Source organism: Aspergillus tanneri, assembly GCF_003426965.1.
Source record: "Aspergillus tanneri strain NIH1004 chromosome Unknown AapTan_6_pilon_pilon_pilon, whole genome shotgun sequence".
Classification (NCBI taxonomy): Eukaryota; Fungi; Ascomycota; class Eurotiomycetes; order Eurotiales; family Aspergillaceae; genus Aspergillus; species Aspergillus tanneri.
In genome coordinates this window covers 768,841-788,345 of record NW_022984633.1, presented here as the reverse complement: position 1 = coordinate 788,345, position 19,505 = coordinate 768,841, and the positions used below count along the sequence as shown (strand labels likewise).

General features: G+C 45.5%; 4 protein-coding genes across 4 annotated transcripts; 1 reads left to right on the top strand and 3 right to left on the bottom strand.

The window, feature by feature from the left end:
- Nucleotides 1-182: 182 nt before the first annotated feature.
- Nucleotides 183-1,491, top strand: SEC9 (putative plasma membrane SNARE protein (Sec9); the record flags this gene model as incomplete). Its single annotated transcript, XM_033572912.1, has 2 exons — nt 183-1,382; nt 1,432-1,491. The coding sequence occupies 2 exons, from the start codon at nt 183-185 to the stop codon at nt 1,489-1,491; spliced, it is 1,260 nt and encodes a 419-aa protein (XP_033423464.1).
- Nucleotides 1,492-1,680: 189 nt separating this feature from the next.
- On the bottom strand, nt 1,681-3,171 carry ATNIH1004_008300 (uncharacterized protein; the record flags this gene model as incomplete). Its single annotated transcript, XM_033572911.1, has 2 exons — nt 1,681-2,988; nt 3,043-3,171. The coding sequence occupies 2 exons, from the start codon at nt 3,169-3,171 to the stop codon at nt 1,681-1,683; spliced, it is 1,437 nt and encodes a 478-aa protein (XP_033423463.1).
- Nucleotides 3,172-9,796: 6,625 nt separating this feature from the next.
- ATNIH1004_008299 (C2H2-type zinc finger protein) lies at nt 9,797-11,042 on the bottom strand (the record flags this gene model as incomplete). The annotated part of the gene is made up of 3 exons (XM_033572910.1): nt 9,797-9,915; nt 9,978-10,465; nt 10,585-11,042. 3 exons carry the CDS (start codon nt 11,040-11,042, stop codon nt 9,797-9,799), a joined length of 1,065 nt encoding a protein of 354 aa, XP_033423462.1.
- A 5,123-nt stretch (nt 11,043-16,165) lies between these two features.
- ATNIH1004_008298 (uncharacterized protein) lies at nt 16,166-17,934 on the bottom strand (the record flags this gene model as incomplete). The annotated part of the gene is made up of 2 exons (XM_033572909.1): nt 16,166-16,400; nt 17,909-17,934. The coding sequence occupies 2 exons, from the start codon at nt 17,932-17,934 to the stop codon at nt 16,166-16,168; spliced, it is 261 nt and encodes an 86-aa protein (XP_033423461.1).
- Nucleotides 17,935-19,505: the final 1,571 nt, after the last annotated feature.

Below are 19,505 nucleotides of genomic sequence, written 5' to 3'. Positions count from 1 at the left end.
ATCATACTAAAAATACTGTGGTGGCTGTAGGTCCCGTGAACGTGGCCCGTTTCCACTTTCTTACACTCCCCTTTTACCTGCATCCTACACTCTCTCCACTTATTCTTATTCTCTTGTGTGTTATCGTTGTCTATTTCTTTCTGTTTATACCCCTTGCATTAGATTTCACACTAGACCTCACGATGGGCAGATTCAGCCTGAAAAAATCCGAAGACGACGACTCTTCCAACCGCTTAGCGCTGTTCGGCTCCCGTTCTAAGAGTAAGAGCCCAGCGCCTCCCGCAAACCCCTATGCGAAGCCCATTCCTACCGACCCATATACCAAGGCCAAGATCAATGCGGGTGTAGCTCCTCCACCCTCCAACGAGCAACCTGGTACGCCGGGGACCGCCAGAGATCCGCATGTTATTCCGGGCGATAACAAGTACCAGGGAGGAGGATATGCCCCCAATCCGTACAATAACACGGGCGGGTACGGGGGGGATCGATTTGGCGGCGGTAGCTCCTCTGGTGCTTCTCGATACGGCCCTGGTGGCTACGGAGGTTTAGGTAGCGCCGATCCCAACGACGCCGCTGCTGGAGATGCCAACCGCGATGCGTTGTTCGGCAGGGCCAGGGAACGCGCTCAGCAGCAGCAACAGCAGGAAGGAGCCCCGCCACCACCATACTCGGAGGGATCGGCGTCATACGGAGGTGGCAGCAATGCGTATAACACGTCTACCTACCAGGAGCGGCAGCTAACAGCAGAGGAGGAAGAGGAAGAGGAGATCCAGGGGATCAAGCAAGACATCCGGTTCATCAAGCAGGGAGATGTGGCGTCGACACGTAACGCCCTGCGGATCGCGGCGCAGGCGGAGGAGACCGGACGCGAGACTCTGGCACGACTGGGAGCGCAGGGAGAGCGGATCCACGACACGGAGAAGCACCTCGACATTGCCAAGGTTGAGGGACGAGTAGCAGAGGAGAAGGCACGCGAGCTCAAGACGCTGAACAAGAGCATGTTCGCGGTGCATGTGTCCAATCCGTTCACCAGCGCTCAACGACGGCGCGACCGCGACGAGAAGATCCTGAACACGCACCGCGAGGAGCGTGCAGCTCGTGAGGGCACGCGGCAGGAGGCGTTCGTCACCAACCAGCGCATGGAGCGCACATTCCGCGAGATCGAGCGGGAGGCGGGCAAGCCGCAGCGTGGTAAGCGCAACATGGCGGACCGCGCCAAGTACCAGTTCGAAGCGGACAGCGAGGATGAGGCGATGGAAAACGAGATCGAGCAGAATCTGGACCTGCTGTCCGGCGCGGCAGGCCGGTTGAACGGGCTGGCAAAGGCGACGGGCCGCGAGCTGGACGAGCAGAATCGACATCTGGAGCGCATCACAGCCAAGGTGAGTATCTTCCTGGGAAGCAGCGAACCTACAACTAATGGGCGTGCAGAGCGACTACGTCAGCGATCAGGTGGCCATGAACCATGCGAAACTGGATCGGATCCGTTAAGGAGGCTGGACTGCCTGTGCCGTTAGGGCTATTTGTTCATACCTCGTCTAATTTTTTTTATTTTCAGTTTCTTTTGCGTCCACTACATTATGGGTCGTGGCGTTTCGGGTGGTCATATCTGTAGAATTGGCATTAACATAATATGCAATCAAAAGACCCTTCATTCTCAATGACCCTTTCCATCCTACATCACAGACGATATCGAAACCTTACGATCTCCCAATCCGTCCTATCCTCATAGTCCTGCTCTCGCAGCTGAATCTCCATCACCTGGTTGACGCTCTGCGTCTTATTATTGGCATCTTGAGCGTCCTCCACCGCACCCCCAATACCCTCAACTCTGTCTCGCGTCCGATTCACCAGAGTCAGGTACACCCGCAGCAACGCCGCCAACGCCACGACCAGCAGATAACACACCAAGATAGCTCGGAACGAAGTTTGATAGACCGGGGCCTCCCTGGCGCGGAAAAGATGCGGACCGGCGATATTCCCAACACAGTAGACGACGAACATCAAACCGGTCATAGTCATTTTCTTCGTCACGCCGCGGTAATTCGCCTGTACGAGGGTCATAGTCAACGGCAAGGTAGCGGGACCCGTAGCCAACAGGAAATAACCCAGTAACTGAACGCCAGGAGCAAGATTCTCGCGGGAATACACCAACGCAGAGCCCGTGACGGAGACCATGGCGACGATCCCAATCAATAGACAGAGCGTGTGACGCACACGGCCGGCTATCCATCCGGAGAGGGTAATTGCAGCGGTACTGATAAGACTGGTTGGGATGTTTAACAGGGCGGTCTGTAAAGGAGAGAAGCCAAACGAGGTCAGAACTAGATTACTGAAATTCTGGACACCCCCATTTGGGATCTGCGTGAGGAGGGAGAGGGCGAGGAGGATGGGAGTTTTCGGGTCACGAAGACATTCAGTTGTCTGCGACCATGACCAGTGGGTTTCTTCTGTGCGACCGGTCCCGGCGACGAGGACGCGCTGCGTCATGAGAGAACGCTGAGAAGGGGTTAGGAATCGTGCAGAGGAGATACAATCTGGGAGGAAGACGAAGATCACTAGGGCCCAGAGGGTCGTGGCTATGCCGAGAATAAGATACATCCATTGCCAGGGATGCAGGGGAGATGTGATATGGCCGAGGGCGTAGGCGAGGAGACTGCCGAGGAGACCACCGATGGAGTTTCCGGAAAACCAGATGGCCGTGCGAATGGGGATCTCCTCGCGCGTATACCAGGTGGTGGTGATGAACATGAAGGCGGGCGTGATGGTGGCTTCGGCGACACCGAGGAGGAACCGCAGCGTCAGGAGGCCGTGGACGTCAACGCAGACGGCTGTTAGAGTGACGACGATGCCCCAGAAGATAGTGTTGATAGTCAGGTATTTGGCGACAGGGACTCGGGGAATAAGCAGGTTGGTGGGCATTTCCCAGGCGAAGTAGCCGAAATAGAAGATGCTGGAGACCCAGCTGTATTGTTGACCGACAAGATGCTGTTATAGAGACATTTAGAACCCGAAAAAAAGGCGACGAGAGAGAGAACATACTGTATCATCGATCAGACCAAAAACAGAGGCACTGGAGAGGATGGATTTGTCCATGAAATTCAACATATACGTGCCAAAGAGAATGGGAATCAGTCGTCGGTCGACTTCGCGGATGGGATTTTCGGACATTATTAATGATGAGAGATAAAAGATGAAGATGAACTGGATGGATAGAGGGATGGTGGGAGTGTCGTTCTAGACGTCTCACCGCATTCCATGCATCGTGACACTTTCAAAGACCTCGACCATTTCCTGTTCAGGTCTTCTTGCAACGACATATCCTTCGCACACTAAAACATGGCCAGTAGATGCCCCTGCTATTATTTCAAGCTTAATGGACAAGTTTTATGATGAACCTATATCTGCAAAGCATTTGTTCATCATTGCACCAGACGCGCGTACCCGACATGAAGCCAGTCTTTCCTTCGTCAGCCCAGGATATTTCTCGAGCCACAACCTTCCCTAGGTGTCTTAGAAACAATTGTCCACAAATAATAAGTCCTTTTCAATAGACACGATTGTCGATCGGCAGGTTGTTCTTCAGAGCGACAATAGAATGCGGAAGTCTGTCAAAGTTGCGTACTCGAACTGAGTGCTGAGAAGGACATATTGAAGCTCGTCAAAGTAAACACCTTCATCCCTGTCCCTCAAGTGCACAGCTACGATACATCCTCTGAGTTCGAGCATCTAGTTATAGAACGGCTTCCTGGCGTGGCATTAGAAAAAGCTTGGCCGACATTGGGCAATCAGGAAAGGGAGGGAATAGCTGAAGAGGTTGTTACGTAGCTTTATGAAATGCGGAAATTGCATTCTCCGGATATCAGGATGGCCTTACTTCATCGAAAGCCTCTTCAATACGGGCTTGTAGATGCAGCGGATTTTAACAGAGAAAGATTCAGCCAGTTTTCCAGCAACAAGCATATTTCCGCATATGTGGAGGCTAGACTAAAAATCTGTCTCCTCAGCCAAAGGTGTTGACACACAGTGACTTGGATTGGAGCAATATGTTGATTACCGACAAAAAGGCCATCAGTATAATCGACTAGGAATGTAGCGGTTTCTTCCCCGGATATCGGGAATAGGTGACCATAAGCGTTTTGCAGAAAATCTGCCAAATGATATCTGGTTTCCTTTAGCGGCAAACCGGCTTGAGCGATCTTGCAGTGGGCCGGAATGTGGCAATTGGAGCAGTTGCATAAAGTCGTGGGAGGTATACGCAATGAGGTTTAACACCTGAAGACAAGAGGAGAATTGTACAGATAGATGGGCCAAAGTTACCAAAATATTTGAACTCGACTGTGGTGATGCCCCTCCAGTTGACTACGCAGTGTCAACTAAACATCCTTGGTAGATTAAGAACCTGGAAGTAACCTAGAAGAGCCATATTCTAGTATTTTGTGTGCGTTTTCATATTGACAAGATGCCGTTTTAGTTAAATGTCCTCGATATTTATATACTTGACGATTGGACTTCACTTAGGATCGCCAAAGATAGCTACCGGATCTTCCACCATAGGAATATGCATTACATCCGTGGATAGACATTCTTGCTTTTATAATTACTCAAGAGTAGTTCATCAATGTTGCGGAACTTTGCGAAGGAAATCACTTGAAATAAACCTGGAGTATGCGCCAAACCGCTTCTTAAAGAGATATAAAAACAGCTTATTGCTTGCTATAGTACTGGGATTGATTCTTCACGCAAAGGGGCTGATTTTGCCTGCAGGATGGAAATAGAGAGTGGATTACTACAATTGCTTGTGTTTGCGCAGATGGGATGTCTCTTTCTCCTAGTCTTATATACCAGGCTGTCTCTGGGAAAATTCAAAACACATGGCTTCAGATTTTAATCCTAATGACCACCGCTGCTTCTTTACATCATCACCTAGTAGCTGAACAAATAATAAACTGGGATACACATGGCTTACTACTTATTTAATCGCGAAACAAAAGCAAAGGCATGAAGGCGTTGTCGACTTCTAATTCTTGGTAGCCAAGGCTCCCATATTACTATGAAGTTTATTAACTTCTGTGTGTGATGGTTTGGTTGTCTCTGCGCTAGTAGAGATAAAACCACTTGACCATATAAAAAGGTACAAGACGACTGATCCGAAGATCAGTCGCATCTAGCGCCCTATATAGTATGTTACAGGTTCAGCCTGTGACACTGTGACGCAAATAGGATTCTTCTAACTATATAACCACTTTATTCAACGCACAGTTTGCAGCCACTTTAAGTTAGCCCTTTCAATCCTATTTCTTATGCATATAATGATAAACTGGAGCAATTTATGCATGAATGTCAAGGATTAAGCTATATTACCAAGCAAGATTTCTTCAGACTGTTTTGGCCAAGCTGGAATAAGGCTTTTTTTAATCAAAAATATCAACAGTGCATTGAAGTCTGTTTTTCTGCATCCTTGGGATCTGGAGATTGTTTTGGCACGCTTTACCAGGAAGAAGAAGGCCCTCTTCTAGCGAGTCCTCACAATCTATTTTAAAGGCAGAAGACTGGCGTCACATTAAGAAGCTTAAGAAAATTGTTTCTGATATTTACCCTAAAGATGTCTAGAAACTAAATGATTTAATACTGCATCTTTCACAGAGAATATTCTTCTTAAACTGCAGAATTTAGGAATGAAAAAAGCTCTACAGAATGAGTAGAAAAAGCGACAGCGTGGGAAACCTTTACAGCTTTAACTTCAGGCTCCAGAAAATGGTACTGCAGTCATTTACAGCCCAAAAAACATTCAACAAGCACGCAAACTTCAAGCTGAGAAGGACGAGATACACGGAAAGCTGCTAAAGAGGAGGATAAGATACGTCGGCAGCAGGAGAAGGAAGAGAAACAACGCTTGATTGAAGAGCAACAGAGAATGTTAATACGAGTTGCAGGTTCCGGAAGCAGAGAAAAAGAGACGCCGGAAAGAAGAGAAGGCCGCAAAGCAAGCTGCTATGACTTCAAATGACATCAAAACAGGCCAATAAAGATAAGAAGACGGCTGCAGGACCTGCTACAGCAAAGGAAAGGGAAGGTATTAATAAAAAAAAAAGGTGGAAGAGGTGGAAGAGACCCCTAGTGCTGTAAATAGGCGTGGAAGGTAAATACAGCTTCCCCAGCGATTCGGCAACACCAAAAATTAGCTATATAGCTTCTTCTGTATTATATTCTGCTCCACAAGATATCTAATCATTTGATTATTTCGTTGTGGCAGTATAGCTTTATTTCTACATTCCTGGTTGACCTGACAATTGGGCGTTGAGTGATTGGGCAGTGATGGAATAGCCCGCTAATTAATGCATTATTCAGCATAAACAAATCATTGCTGTATCACTATCGTCACCACTATGTAGAATAAAGAGTTTTACATGTCAGTGATGACTATGGATATTTCCCAAAACAGTAAATAAAAAGCGACCAAAGTATAGACGAGGATAGGAGGAAGAAGACAGCGTATACCATGTGACATAATAGTGGCATACAACATCCTGTTTGATCAAAGTCGCATCAAATATAGAATTCTTGAATTGAATAATAGATGCCCTAATATCTAATTACCCCATTGAGAGTTAGGTCTATATCTTCACTACTTACGCCAGGTTCAAGGTATATGAAAATAAGAATTGTCTCGGAAATGTCGTACCGACATTGATGCCTACAGCAGAATATTAACCTAACTACTTAAATAAATGTTTAAGAGTATCCTATTTTCTTACCAGTTGGTTTTCGTCTTTAAAAAAGTTCTATGAATTAGTAGCCAGTATGAATAAGATTTTGAGAATGAAGGCTATATTAGGAGTTATTCAAGGGGTGGAGAACTGCAATTACCATCATATTTGTAAGGCTAGTTCTGCCAACTCGCATCACGCTCATGCTCTTCAGATTGCGGCAAGAATTCCATCCTGAGTTCCATAATTTGATGACAGGGCCACTCGAAATTCTCAGGCCCTGTGCCTTTTTCTAGATCTATTCCCAGATGGCTTCTGATTCTGGATGATAACATTTCAGACTCGTTCTATTTACCTGGTTCTTTTATCGCCATGTCTCTTTATTCATCAGAGAAAGGCAATGGGTAAGGGACGGACGAGATAGAGCTCCAAAACTGAGGACTAGTAAAGCTAACAAAGGCAGCATAGAGGTTGATAATATCTGCATCCCAAGGGTACCCTGTTTGGGTGACGGAATAGATATTGCCGCATACAAAGGTGTGGAATCTTAAGAGCTCTAAGATGGGCGTTATTGTGAATTATAGTTGCTGCTGCGTAGAATAGATTCGCTTCCTCTAGGCGCAATTTTGGCTCTGGCTTGTAATTGTTCTTCAGTTCACTTTTTTTGATATGTTATGTTCACAAAAAGCCAGATAGCCTATCTGTATAAATAGCAAAAAATTAACAGCATCTTGCTAACTATTAATGCTAGCAATCTTGTTTGACCCAGGCTCTAGTAGAATATTACTTAACCTAGGTCCAGGTGTCCCAGTGTTGGGGAATTATATTCAAGTTCTAGCGGAATCAAGAAAGGCACCAGCTTTAAACCTTGGAAAGGAGTAATAGAGTGGTTTATATTATATTTAGTTGGAAGAAATGTCTGTCTGGGTCGAGGTTCAGTGTAGTATAGAGTACAAGCTGTCTCTCGGCCTGCTGCAGATGTAAAATAAATGCCCTGGTGAAAACCATGCAGAAGTAATTCTTCTTTAATATCACACTTGTGGTATAAGCTACCTTATGCAAGGAATCGGAAAGTGAATATTTTCTGCTCTATGTCTGCTAAAGTTGTTCGTTCTACGATATTTGTCACTTCCGTTTGAGATCTAGCCATCTTGATAAAAGACTTTTACCATCTACTGGTTTCACTATGACGTATTCCGCTCCAACTGGATTATCTGGAGATGTCAAATAGGCCAGAACGTTTGGTACTGGAATTCCAAGAATGACGCGCAAAAAGTTTATAGAAACAAACTTCGCTAGCGGTAGTATAACAAGGACCGGAGATTGGAGTAGGAATACGCGCAATAACTTCATGAGTGTCATTTACTCTAAGTAGAAAGAAATACTTTGTTGAAGCCACCCTCTTCAAGTTTTACAATGCATTGGCACTGGTCCTGTTGTATTGCTTTGCCCGCGACACGCTGAAGCTCTGCTAGATCGAATTTAACATATCTCTCTCCTTCAATCGTTCGGCTTCGTTATATATGAAATCCTATGAACCTATAGTGTAGAAAGCCTTGTAAAATACTGAAGCTGACATCTATCGCCTAGACGTTAAATTAGAGGGCCAGTGAGAGCGTGACGGAATAGCCATAGAAATCTTCATGGGTCGTTTTAAGTCTTCGATGACGTCATGGCTGTTTGAAATACTTCGACTACCAGCTAATAGCCAAAGGTGTTTAAGCATTATTTTAAAGATACAAGACAATCATTCTTGAATCTGACAATGGATGTTGAGAAAGGTTGGTTTAGGTTCCACAGAGCTAGAGAAAAGAACCTAGAAGATGCAGCTTTAAAAGAACATAAAATACTTATACAATTAGTGCTTCAAACAGAAGAGAACGTCGTTATTTTAATACGCATAAAGATTTGCTACATTATCCCATAGATGCCTGTCAAAATATTGATCAGCCGGTCTCAATAAAATCACCCTGTTCCATTTGAACCGCCTTGTGAGGCTCGATTTTTCAACGTCATCATCCTAGCTGCCGCTAAATACCAACCACAGCCAGTTCCCAAATCAATTTTCCTTCCAATCATACCAACGGAATTTCAATCTCTTAAAGGCTGTCAATCATGAATGGAGTCTGACTAGGCTGTTAGAACTGCGAAACTTCAAAGGCAGCTTTGTGTGCAAGCAGCACCAAGTTCGACTACAATACAACTGAGTTGATCATGTATCATTTGATTAGACAATAAGTTATGCTTAATAGAGTAGCGACCGTAATGACACACTGTGCCTATGCTCCAAAAAAAAAAAAAAAAAAAAAAAAAAAAAAAAAAAAATAATAATCCCAAACAATCGATCGAGCATGCATAGTCGGCACTCCCCATTTCATGCTTCGTCCATTTGCAACAGGTATCGACCCTTCGTCATTTGGACTCGGCACTTTAGCATAATTCGAAACCCCCACTAAGCCGTCGGACAGAAATTACCATCCAGGTCAATTTCATCCTAGGGAGCAAATGCTCTAGGGTCAAACGCAGACGGAATCAAGTGTAAAAAGAAAAGAAAAAGACCTGCAGCGACAATTTCCGGAAAAGATAAAAAGAAAAAAGCGAACCCCAGAAAACTCAGAAATAAGAAAAATCAATACTCAATAATCACAACCCAGTTGGTATCGGAGAAAAGATTCGTGCCAGAATAAAAAAAAAATCACCATCACCCTAGTCTAAGCGAGAGGAAGAAGAGAACAATAAATCACCATGCAAGGAAACAACCAGTACCTCTATGGTCATAACGTGGGAACAAATCAAAAACATCACCGAGAGATCCCCTTGGCCCTTGTACTGTATCCTGCCGATCCATGATAATAGAAATAAGAAAAGGGGTATCAACTCTGTCATCTGCAGAGACGGGAAAGAAAAGAAATCAAGAAATGTATAGAATCCGCAGAAGTGGGTGCTGTTGTACAAGGGACGAGGCCTTATCAAAGATGGTGAACTGCAACGAGCCACTTTGAGCTCCCTCGTTGATTCACACTGGGATAAGGATGGGGAAAGGGGAAAAGGCATTAAGCATATAAAGGAGGTAGGTGGCGAACGATTCACTCGTCATCTTCACCTGAAACTCCATCCTTTTCGCCCTTGTGGACCTTCTTGTGCCGTCGAAGGTTTGAAACAACCGAAAAATGTCGACCGCATCCTTCCACATCACATGCGAAAGCTAAGGATCGAACTGTCAGTATCGCCAACACTCTAGACCACGGATGCAGACTTGGAACTTACGTTTCTCGCCAGTGTGACTGTACATGTGAGTCTGCAAAGAGGAGGGTCGAGTGAAACGTTTATCACAAATCTTGCACTTGTGCTTCTTCTGGGTGTTCGATGGCATTTTCGAGCTGAATTGGCTCATCATCGACTGAGGTCCAGGAGGCGCGCTGCCAGATAGAAGGTTCGATGGGCGAGGAAGAGTCCGCGACAAGTGTCCATTCTCGTATGACTCGGATGTCGTGGAGCTATAGTCCGTCACAGATGATTCAACCGAAGCGACAGAGGCACTGTAATAAGGATAGGTCCCTCCTGAAGAGATTGAAGATCCAGAAGAATGGGTAGAAGGGAAGCCGTAAGAATCTCCCGAGGCCCTCGAGTTGCGTGGGCCGTAAATGTTACGAGGTGTTAAGTCCTGGCTAAGGGCAACCATTCCGCGACTGGCATCGAGCGCATCACCGAAGGTAGGGGCTGGGGGTGGTTGAGGCGGTCCCACACGGGCATCACTAAAGCGAAAACATTGTGAGCTTAACTTTTCGCACAAAGCCTTCAAGTTGAAACGTTGGAAGGGGACGAAAACTATTCCACACGTGCAGCAAAGCCAAAACCGGGGAGTGGTTCTTACGCATGGGATATCCGACGGTCTTGGTGAAGAGATGGAGCATAGCTCAGAGGTGCATAGCTTGCAGGTGGGAAGGTGGTCATCGGCGAAGCCGTGGTATAAGCAGGGGCCTGTTCGAAGGAGGTACGCGGCAAATCGTGCTGCATGCCCATGACCTCGGGGCCAGGGTAGCTTGTTGTGGTTGTGGTCGAATAATTACTTCCAGTAACCATGGACGGCGCAGAGACGGGAATACTCGAGTACGGCGGCATGGACATGGGCGACGGCCGGCTCACTTCATCTTGTTTGCCATGGTTGAGACTCATGGAAGTCGCATACACAGGCGGGGTGGAATGGGACGAAGTATGCGCAGCGGACCAAGGGTCGGTGAACTGGGGAGGATTGTGGTGTGGCATATTGTGTTGATAAACATTGTCGAAGCCCATCCCGCCATATTGGCGGTTCTGGTTTTCAATGACCATCGTCATGGAGGATAGTTGCTATAGAAAAAAGATTCCGAATCTCCTTGTTAATTTTTTGTTTATGCAGATGTGCCGCGGAAGAGGCGATGTCTTAACAACAGCCTCCAACAATGTGTGGTTCAAACACAACGGGGCGATCAAGGGGAAGGTGATCGCGACGAAGACAAGAGCCCTGAGAACGTGGACGATGTTGACAGCAGTTAGGGGATGCAATATGGATAAAGGGAGAGAAGATCAATCAATAAAGAAATTGAATTGATCCGCGTGCGATAGACAAGGAGAATAGAAGAAGCGCGGAGCAACAATACTCAGAGAGGAAAAAATAAAATAAAAAACAATCCGAGCAAGAGCAAGAGTTAAATAACAAAAGAGGTGAATCAGAGCGACAATCTACCTTTTTGGGGAGAGCGACTCAGGAACAACGAGGGAAAGGGAGAAGGAGAGGTAGATGGATAGGCAGTCTGGGGAAGGGCCCAAAGGGGATCGACGAAGCTTATGAACAAATACAGGATCTCAGCATGAGGATGGGCCGCAGGGACGAAGGGAAGCCCTGGCGTTGCCGTGTTGGTAATGGTCTAGTGCCACTGACGACGACGTCCCGTCGGGGATGGTTGCAGATCGTTACTTTGGGCCGCTTAGGCTTCGAAACGGCGCCAGTGTTAAAAAAAGGAAGAAGAGGAATTGCTTAGTGCCAGTGAAATAGGAACCAGTTCCTCGGGTGACCAAGGTTTTGGATGGGTCTTTTGGTTTTTTTTTTTTTTTTTTTTTTTTGGCCTTTTGATTTTCTTTTTATGTCTTTCCTTGGTTAAAATTTGAATTTCGAAATTAGTTTGGTTTGATTTAATTTTTGGTGCTTACTGATCAGTTTTTATTTAGGTATTTGATTTTTTCCCTCTTCCCTTTTCCACATAGTCTATGCAAATTAATTCTATTACTAGTTTTCTATTCCATAATCAGTCAACAATTCTACTCAAAATACAAATCATGCAAAAAAATAATAACAATATTAAATAAACAAACACATAAATTCTAAGTCCTCTAAGTTTAAGTAGTACCTATTAATTTTTCACATAAACCTGCGATGAACAGCATTCTACAGTAGGGAACAGGGAATCAGACACGCACACACACAAGAAAGAGAGTGGGAGGGGGAAAAATAAAAAAGAAATAAAAAAAGCAATTATAAGAAAGCAGGGGAAAGAGAAAAGGGGAGACCTGAAACTCCGGGATCGGAACCAAGTTTGTATCAGTGAATGTTATTAAATACCGGATCACTCCTCTGCAAGCTGTATGTAATCTGTAATAAATACAGAATGCACCCATTGCTGGATCCATTTCAATATGAGTACCAGAAAACTTGAGTCGAGAGGAACAAAAAGTCAGATCAACTTCAATGATAAGAACATGTTAGATAATTCCTCGAGAATAAAGGGGGAAAAAAATAAATAGAAGAGATCGTGGAGAAAAATACAAGTTGGGGAAGGGGGAAGCAGATGTGGATTATGAGAATAGCCCAGAGAGAAGCACAAATACAGAACTAACTGACTACTGTACCATAAGAGACAACTGCCAGCTGCTTATTCTATCCGGAAGTGAGTAGGAAATGCTCCGTACCGGTACCGTGTGTTCTCCAAGCTCCCCAAATGGCAGCGGGCTGCGCGAATAATTCATAAGAGAGAGGGGGGGGGGGCGGTGGGCTCACTCAAGCCAACGGAGAAAGATCAATTGGGCAGGAGGGTGGTAATTGTTGAAGGCACACTAAGAACTCCCCCTACAGTGACAAAATGTTTAGTGTTCAGAGAGGGGAGCAAAATGGGGGAGGGGCAGTTTGTGCCGTGTCTACACAAGTAGAAGTGTGTTTGGAGGAGCAACCAGAGCAAAAGGAGAAAAGCGCGTGGGAGGGGCTTACAGACACGAAAAGCCAAAATGGGAGGGAAAAAAAAATAAATATTCCACAAAAATGGAAGACGATGCCAAGACTTAAGCTTAGATGTAGCGACCAAGGTTCGCATTGAGCCCTTCAAAGTGTTTCAACGTAGCGGGGAAGAGGCAGATCACAAAGATACGTCAAAGGGTGTACCCGTTCCGTGGGGGACGCTCTATGGCAACTGGAGATAAAAAAGCTCCCAGAGGGGTGGTGGATCCCATCCACCTGCTGCTCTGTGGTTCAATGGTTCTGTCCCTTTTTCTTTTCTTTTTTTCCTGTCTTTCTCCCCCTAATAATACGGTAAGTAATGTATTCGGGAATTTGGTTTCCACGGGGGTCAAGCATACCTGAACCATCTCTTCTACCACCTGCTTCTGTGGTTTCTAACCGAGTTGATACAGAGCGAAATTATTTCCCGGTAGAAATAGTTCGCCACCTTGCCTACAGCAGAATGCATCATTCTGCCGACCATGATGCAGATGTACGGAGTAAAGCAGGAGCAAGAATCGAGTTCCGCAGCTTACCATGCGATGATTGGCCTGTTAGAAGGAATGGTTGATGACTTGGCCGTCAGGAAAAGGCTGCGGCCCCAACCGCCCTATGAGCGGCGGCTGCATAATACCGGTAAATAATCCTCGAGGATGGGCATGTGGTTACTGTGCTACAGTTTGCTGCAGCTCGATGATGTAGGAAAGCAAGTAGTCAGGTACAGACAGCGGATTTACATGAGGCTACAATTGAAAGAACTGTTTATTTCGATAGGAGACGACTACATACCTCTACAAGCACCTAAGTAATGTACTCTGTATATCTGAGACCTGCCGCAGGAGACATCTCAGACATACTTAACACTCCATACGTACGCGCATACTAACCATATCCCACGTACGTAGGCACATAGTTTTAGTATCTATGCATGCATAGGAAGAGCTTTGACAAGCATTCTTTCCCCTCCCTCTTCATCTACTGTCTGCAGTGGTGGTGCAACGTGACTGTACATCGTACTCCGAACGTACCTACCTACCGTAGATGGCTGGCTCACTGGATACATCATGCATATCTGGAATCCGTCACAGGCGTGCTAGCCACGTACACCTCATTCTTTAAAAAAGAAAATTATCCAACAGAATCCCATGCCCAGTGTTGAGGGGAGGGGGAGAGGGGCAGTTAAACACTAGGAAAGAAACTATATACAAATTAGTAAGTAGCTGGCGGTCTGCACCGACACTACGGGACGTCCAAAGTGAACATTAATTAATTTGGGAAAAAAAAAAAAAAAAAAAAAAATTGGCATATGCACGATAACAGATTGCCACCAGCGACACAGAAGAATCTATTGGAGATCGCAGGAAGGTGAAAAATATTTTCCCCAGTTGTGTTCTGCAGCGATCATAACCTCCCGCGGTTTAACTCCAAATAAGTAGTGGTACATTGTTGTTGATTCTCCCGACCAGGAATGTGATTTCTCCGGTCTACTTCCTAAAATTCCGACATGAACGAGTTCAGGTACATCCCCATAGAGTGTCAGACAGATTCTTGTGAAGACCTCAACCGTTGTGGGTATCCACAGACGGGAAACAGGAATCCGCTATCGAGTCGGACTTGGACCACACCCCTCATCTGTGGTTTGCACGAAGTAAGAGAGGGAATTAAAAAAAATTAAAATTAAATAAATTAAATGAAGTGTCACTTTGAGTACCTCGATTTCAAGAATTTACAGAATTCTCAGTTGGCTCGCATTATTGGTATAGACCGCATCCTCTAATATTCCCTAAATAAAGTACTCTCTGAAAGCCCAAAACGCTCGGACATTTAAACTCACGGTGTTTTCCCACTCTGAATTTAATCGGCCATTGATTGTCGAGGCAATGTACCGCCCGCCCATTATCGATTCAGATCGCACCCATGTTACCAGGATCCCATGGTGCAATCGATCGGTCCTTGGATCTGTTTGGCTGCTAGTGGCACAGAACAAAGCTATTTCTGGTCAACTGAGCACCTCAGAATCTAAGGGCGGCTAGAGTTCTAACCTCATACTGTCGATAAAATTGAGGAGATTGGGAATTTTAAGTTTGATTTTATTCCTCAGGGTCTTTTTTCTCCCCGGGCATCGCCGGCTGTAAGTGGTCAAGAAGAACATGTTCTATTAGTTGGGGCGTTCACACAGGAGATGGTGCGGTGGATTCCACACTAAACACTAGTGGCGACATATGGCTATTGAAATTGAGAATATAACACATCACACGCGACTTGACATCTACCTTGGGCGAATACTCTGTAGCTATAGTAATAGAAACCTGTCATTGGTAAGTGAACTAGAAGGACGCATCGGAACCGATCCCAAAAGGGAGATAAGGGGACCCTCTCTGTAACTTGAAACTGAATATTTACGCTGGAGGTAGGTACTCCATAAGCAATATTGTAATTCTTAGCATTTGATCAAGATTAAAACTATATAGAAAAAGAACAAAACAAAACAAAACAAAACAGTCAACCTTACGGCGTACTTGCATGCTAAATGGAAGATCGAATCGTATACTCCGTACTCCGTACCGATTGCAGGATTGATGTATCTACGGATTATGTCTCTCCTTGCAACAGCGTGTCGAGCGTATCTCAACCCCAGAGGATGCCCGGGGAGGAAGATTGTGGGTGCCCACTCTGCAACCATTCGGCTGGGGCGTTCCTTTTGCCCACCCTTGATCTCAAACCTGCCTACCTCCCGACGCTTGGCCAGAAGCCACAGTGGTACAAATATGATAGGTACAGCTCATCACAATCAGAACTAGCTTAACTCTAAGTTGGAGAGGTTGGAGAGTATTCATTTGGTAATAGCCGTGGAGGATACTTTACAGCAGAATTTCTTCTTTTTAATTATATATTTTTAATCTTGGACCCTGTCCAGTAAACAAGCAACTTAAAGTACTGGCGGGGTATATACTCTGGAGTAAAAGACATAAATACAACCACAGTACCTAGTCACACTAGCAAGGGGGAATAATCAACAAGAGAAAAAAAAAAAAGGAGAAGCCGATTATCGGAGAGTCTGAACCTTGGAAATGGGAAATCTTAAGAATGGTTGACCTCGTGGTTTTGGAGATAAACATGGATTTGAGAGCAAAGAAATTCTCTGGGGCCAAAAGGAGTTTAATCAGGCCCAAGAACCAAACATGGGAGAACCAAAAGCAGCAGGTGGTTACTTAATGGGGGGTTCCCGCGAATGAGAGGCATCCCAGTCCAGGCAAAACGTGGCTCCGATGTCCTGTGTAGCATCCACACGGCCAGCACGAGGTTTTGCCATGCGGATACTTAGTTGAAGGTCAAGTTCTGGATCGTGGTTCGATCTCCATCCCAACCATAGAAATTTGAACTCAGTCCAGTCCATGGCTCGCGACTTCTGACTCAACTGATTCAACGACCCTATAACCATCCTAGAGCATCAAATAATGAGCAGGTGTTTCAAGTCTCCAATTCTGCACTTGATAAAAGTGGAAGGTCTGCACATCCCTTCCTCTAAGGCCCGAATGCCCCATCTTCCATCTCCCGAATTGGTACTGAAGAGAAATAGAGACTGGATAGCCTGCACTAGTTGCTAAGGTTATAAAGTAAGCTACTCTAATGGAACACATTAGGGCAGCGTTCTACAGCTAAGGTCCACCTTCCCAGAGGCAATAGTATATCACTCTATTGTATAATCCTAGTCAAATTGAAATCGAATTTTGACTAATGAACTGTCCTCAAAAACCAGGTATTCCCCGCTGCGGTCTAGCATGTCATCTATCAAGGAAGAGAGTAAAATGACGAGTTCATACGGGGTAGTTTCGACGTTATGTCCACGCGCACGACCAATAAGAACCACAATCAAATAATGCTGGAATTTCACCTCCTCCCCGGGGTTTGTGGCAACTCAAGACCGACCCGCGTTCAAGCAATAGAAGCTAGCACCGAACTTGACTTTAATCCTGACTCTGCGACGATGGGAGCATCGGGATATCTCCTTGCTGTAGTCTATCCACTCTGTCCGGTCAGGATCCTATGACCTAGATAGGTACCTAGGATATGCCACACCTTCGTTGGAGAGAACACGGATGGCTTACTATCAGAGTACGTACAGTAGTAAAAATATGCTCCGCCACAGACGGGAGCGCCGAAAATGCCGGGAAACTAAAGGTAAGTTCTCCGGAGGAACCTGGTTTTCTGATGATTTAGAGAGAGGCCTAAGCGGGTGAGCATGGCGTAAACTCTTGGGGCGCCCATACGAAGGCAATTAAATGGTATTTTTAATAGATATAAAATTACGTGGAGAAAAGTGAGCATACGAGTTCCCACAAGGAACAACAGGCCCTCTATTCTCAAGAGTAGCGACTGTCTGAGCTATTTTGATGGCCACTAGCCTCATCTCGTGGACGTAAAGGATTAACATGCTTCGTTGACCGCCATGCAATTGGGTCCTCACCGCTTTTCCTGAAATCTGGCTTTCCATTTGCTGTAGACAGAGCCTTCAATAAGGCTCGTGAACACGTTTGATTATGATCTTTATTATTTTGATTATTCGATTATTATTACTAGCATTTTATTTTCTTTTTCTTTATGCATAGCCCTAATTTCTCGTCTTCTTTCCCTTCAAAGACCTGCTAGCTGTGATTAGGTCTAGTTAACTCCACATTCCCCCTAGAGAGGAATAAGTGGACCCTTGACACGGCATATCCTCAAAAACGCGTAACTGGATTGGAGACTATCGGCGAATCAGCTGCCGAGAAAATAGAGCCCGCTGGACTCTAATCCCAAATCCATTGCGGGGGTTCCTGATCGGGGAATCCGGTGGGGTATGCTATTCATCCAAAATGACTAACTCGTATTAAAGGACCGCAATGGTTGCCAGATTGGAATTGGGTCACTGGGGCAGGTCTAACCTACCAGAGGATGGTGGTGGGTTTACCTGGCTTGTGCCGAAGGCTCGGGCATGTTGATGAGGGCATTGGCACTTTCTGATCAGAGTGCAGGTATGACTTGAATTTGGATGGAGTAAGTTGGAGACGGAGTAGATGCTGTTGACATACACAGCTGTCTCTATTCATACAAACATACCAGATACCAGATCGAGGTCAGAAGCGGCAGGCGGCTAACCTACCCTGCCCAGGTCTTGTTGTTATTATTAGAGCTTAATTTCGCTTCCCAAGAACAGTGGATAGCGTACGCAACAGATACGGAATATCGGAGTACAGCATTAAGTAGTTAGTAGACATCAACTTTCCCCGCCAAGCCCGATTTGGAGGACTAGGATTCCGTTCCCCCCGATGACGATGACAAAAGAGAGTGCAGAAATAAGGCGCAAGTGGAGGGACAGCAGGAGGATTTTACCCAAATCGCACTGCATGCTTACGGTTTGATTATCAGCAATGCTTGATCTTGATCTCCGTTCGTTAGGGGATACGCCTCCTAAAATAAATCAATCTGCAAGAGCCATCGATCTCGGCAGATTGACATCGGCATTAGTCTAGAAAAGGTTCTCTCAGGGTTCGATGGACTTTCAGGATTGATCATCGCCGTCTGGAGATGCCTTATTTCCAGGACTGAAACATAGCATTTTGCTAAAAAAGGAAAATTAAAATTGCTTAAATATCTTTCATCTGCACAGGGTCCATCTTGGCGGATCCCACTCGGCAGATCGCCATGATTGGCAGTACATAGTACGGATTGCATCCTAAGATTTAATAGGTCTTGGAAGGATCGTAAATCAAATACTAAGAATCATCTATTGAGCTATAGTATGGAAATAAAGCCCCTTGTTGATGGCGTCCACTAACTATAGAGTAGGTAGGTCCGTGTTAAGAAATACATTTCCTTAAACCCTTTATCCCCACCAACGACACTACGGCTAGCAGCCGGTGATTCAAAACAAAAAAGAAGAAAAGGTCCCCGAAACGAACCCCAGTCTCTGCCAAGCTACTAGAATATTGAATGAACTTCTGCGGATGCCACAAGCAAGTCTGTAGCTCTATCAGGGGCCAGCGGGTAAGGTCGCCGACGAAGGAAATTGTGTGGCTGGGTCTTATCCGTCGTCGGTCCCAAATATTTGACTGAATGAAGAGGGGGTATCCATATTCCTCTAGAAGTAGGAAGATTACATGATGATTGGCTAAGGTGGTGGTACCTTGAATGTACCTAGGTAAAGCAAGAAGAGCAGAACCCTGAATTGGCAACTTTCCTACGGGAAATGTTCCTTTCCTTAGACTAGGGGATATTTACCTCCCTGATTGGCCCCTACTCCCGACACTACACCCTTATGTATGGAGCACTACCAGTTTAGGGTGGGCCAAGAATCAACATATCGCAAGTTCCCAACAGGCCTTTTCCCAGGTGATCCACATGGTTTAGATAAAGGATGATAGTGTTGACTGCAATGCTAGACTAGGGAGGCATAGTGCAAAGCCTGAGAAAAAAATAAATAATCGGACACAAATAATAGTAGGTAAGCCATTGGCGCACCGAGTAGAATTTAATTTTAAGAAGCAGGGAAGCATTCAGCCACATGC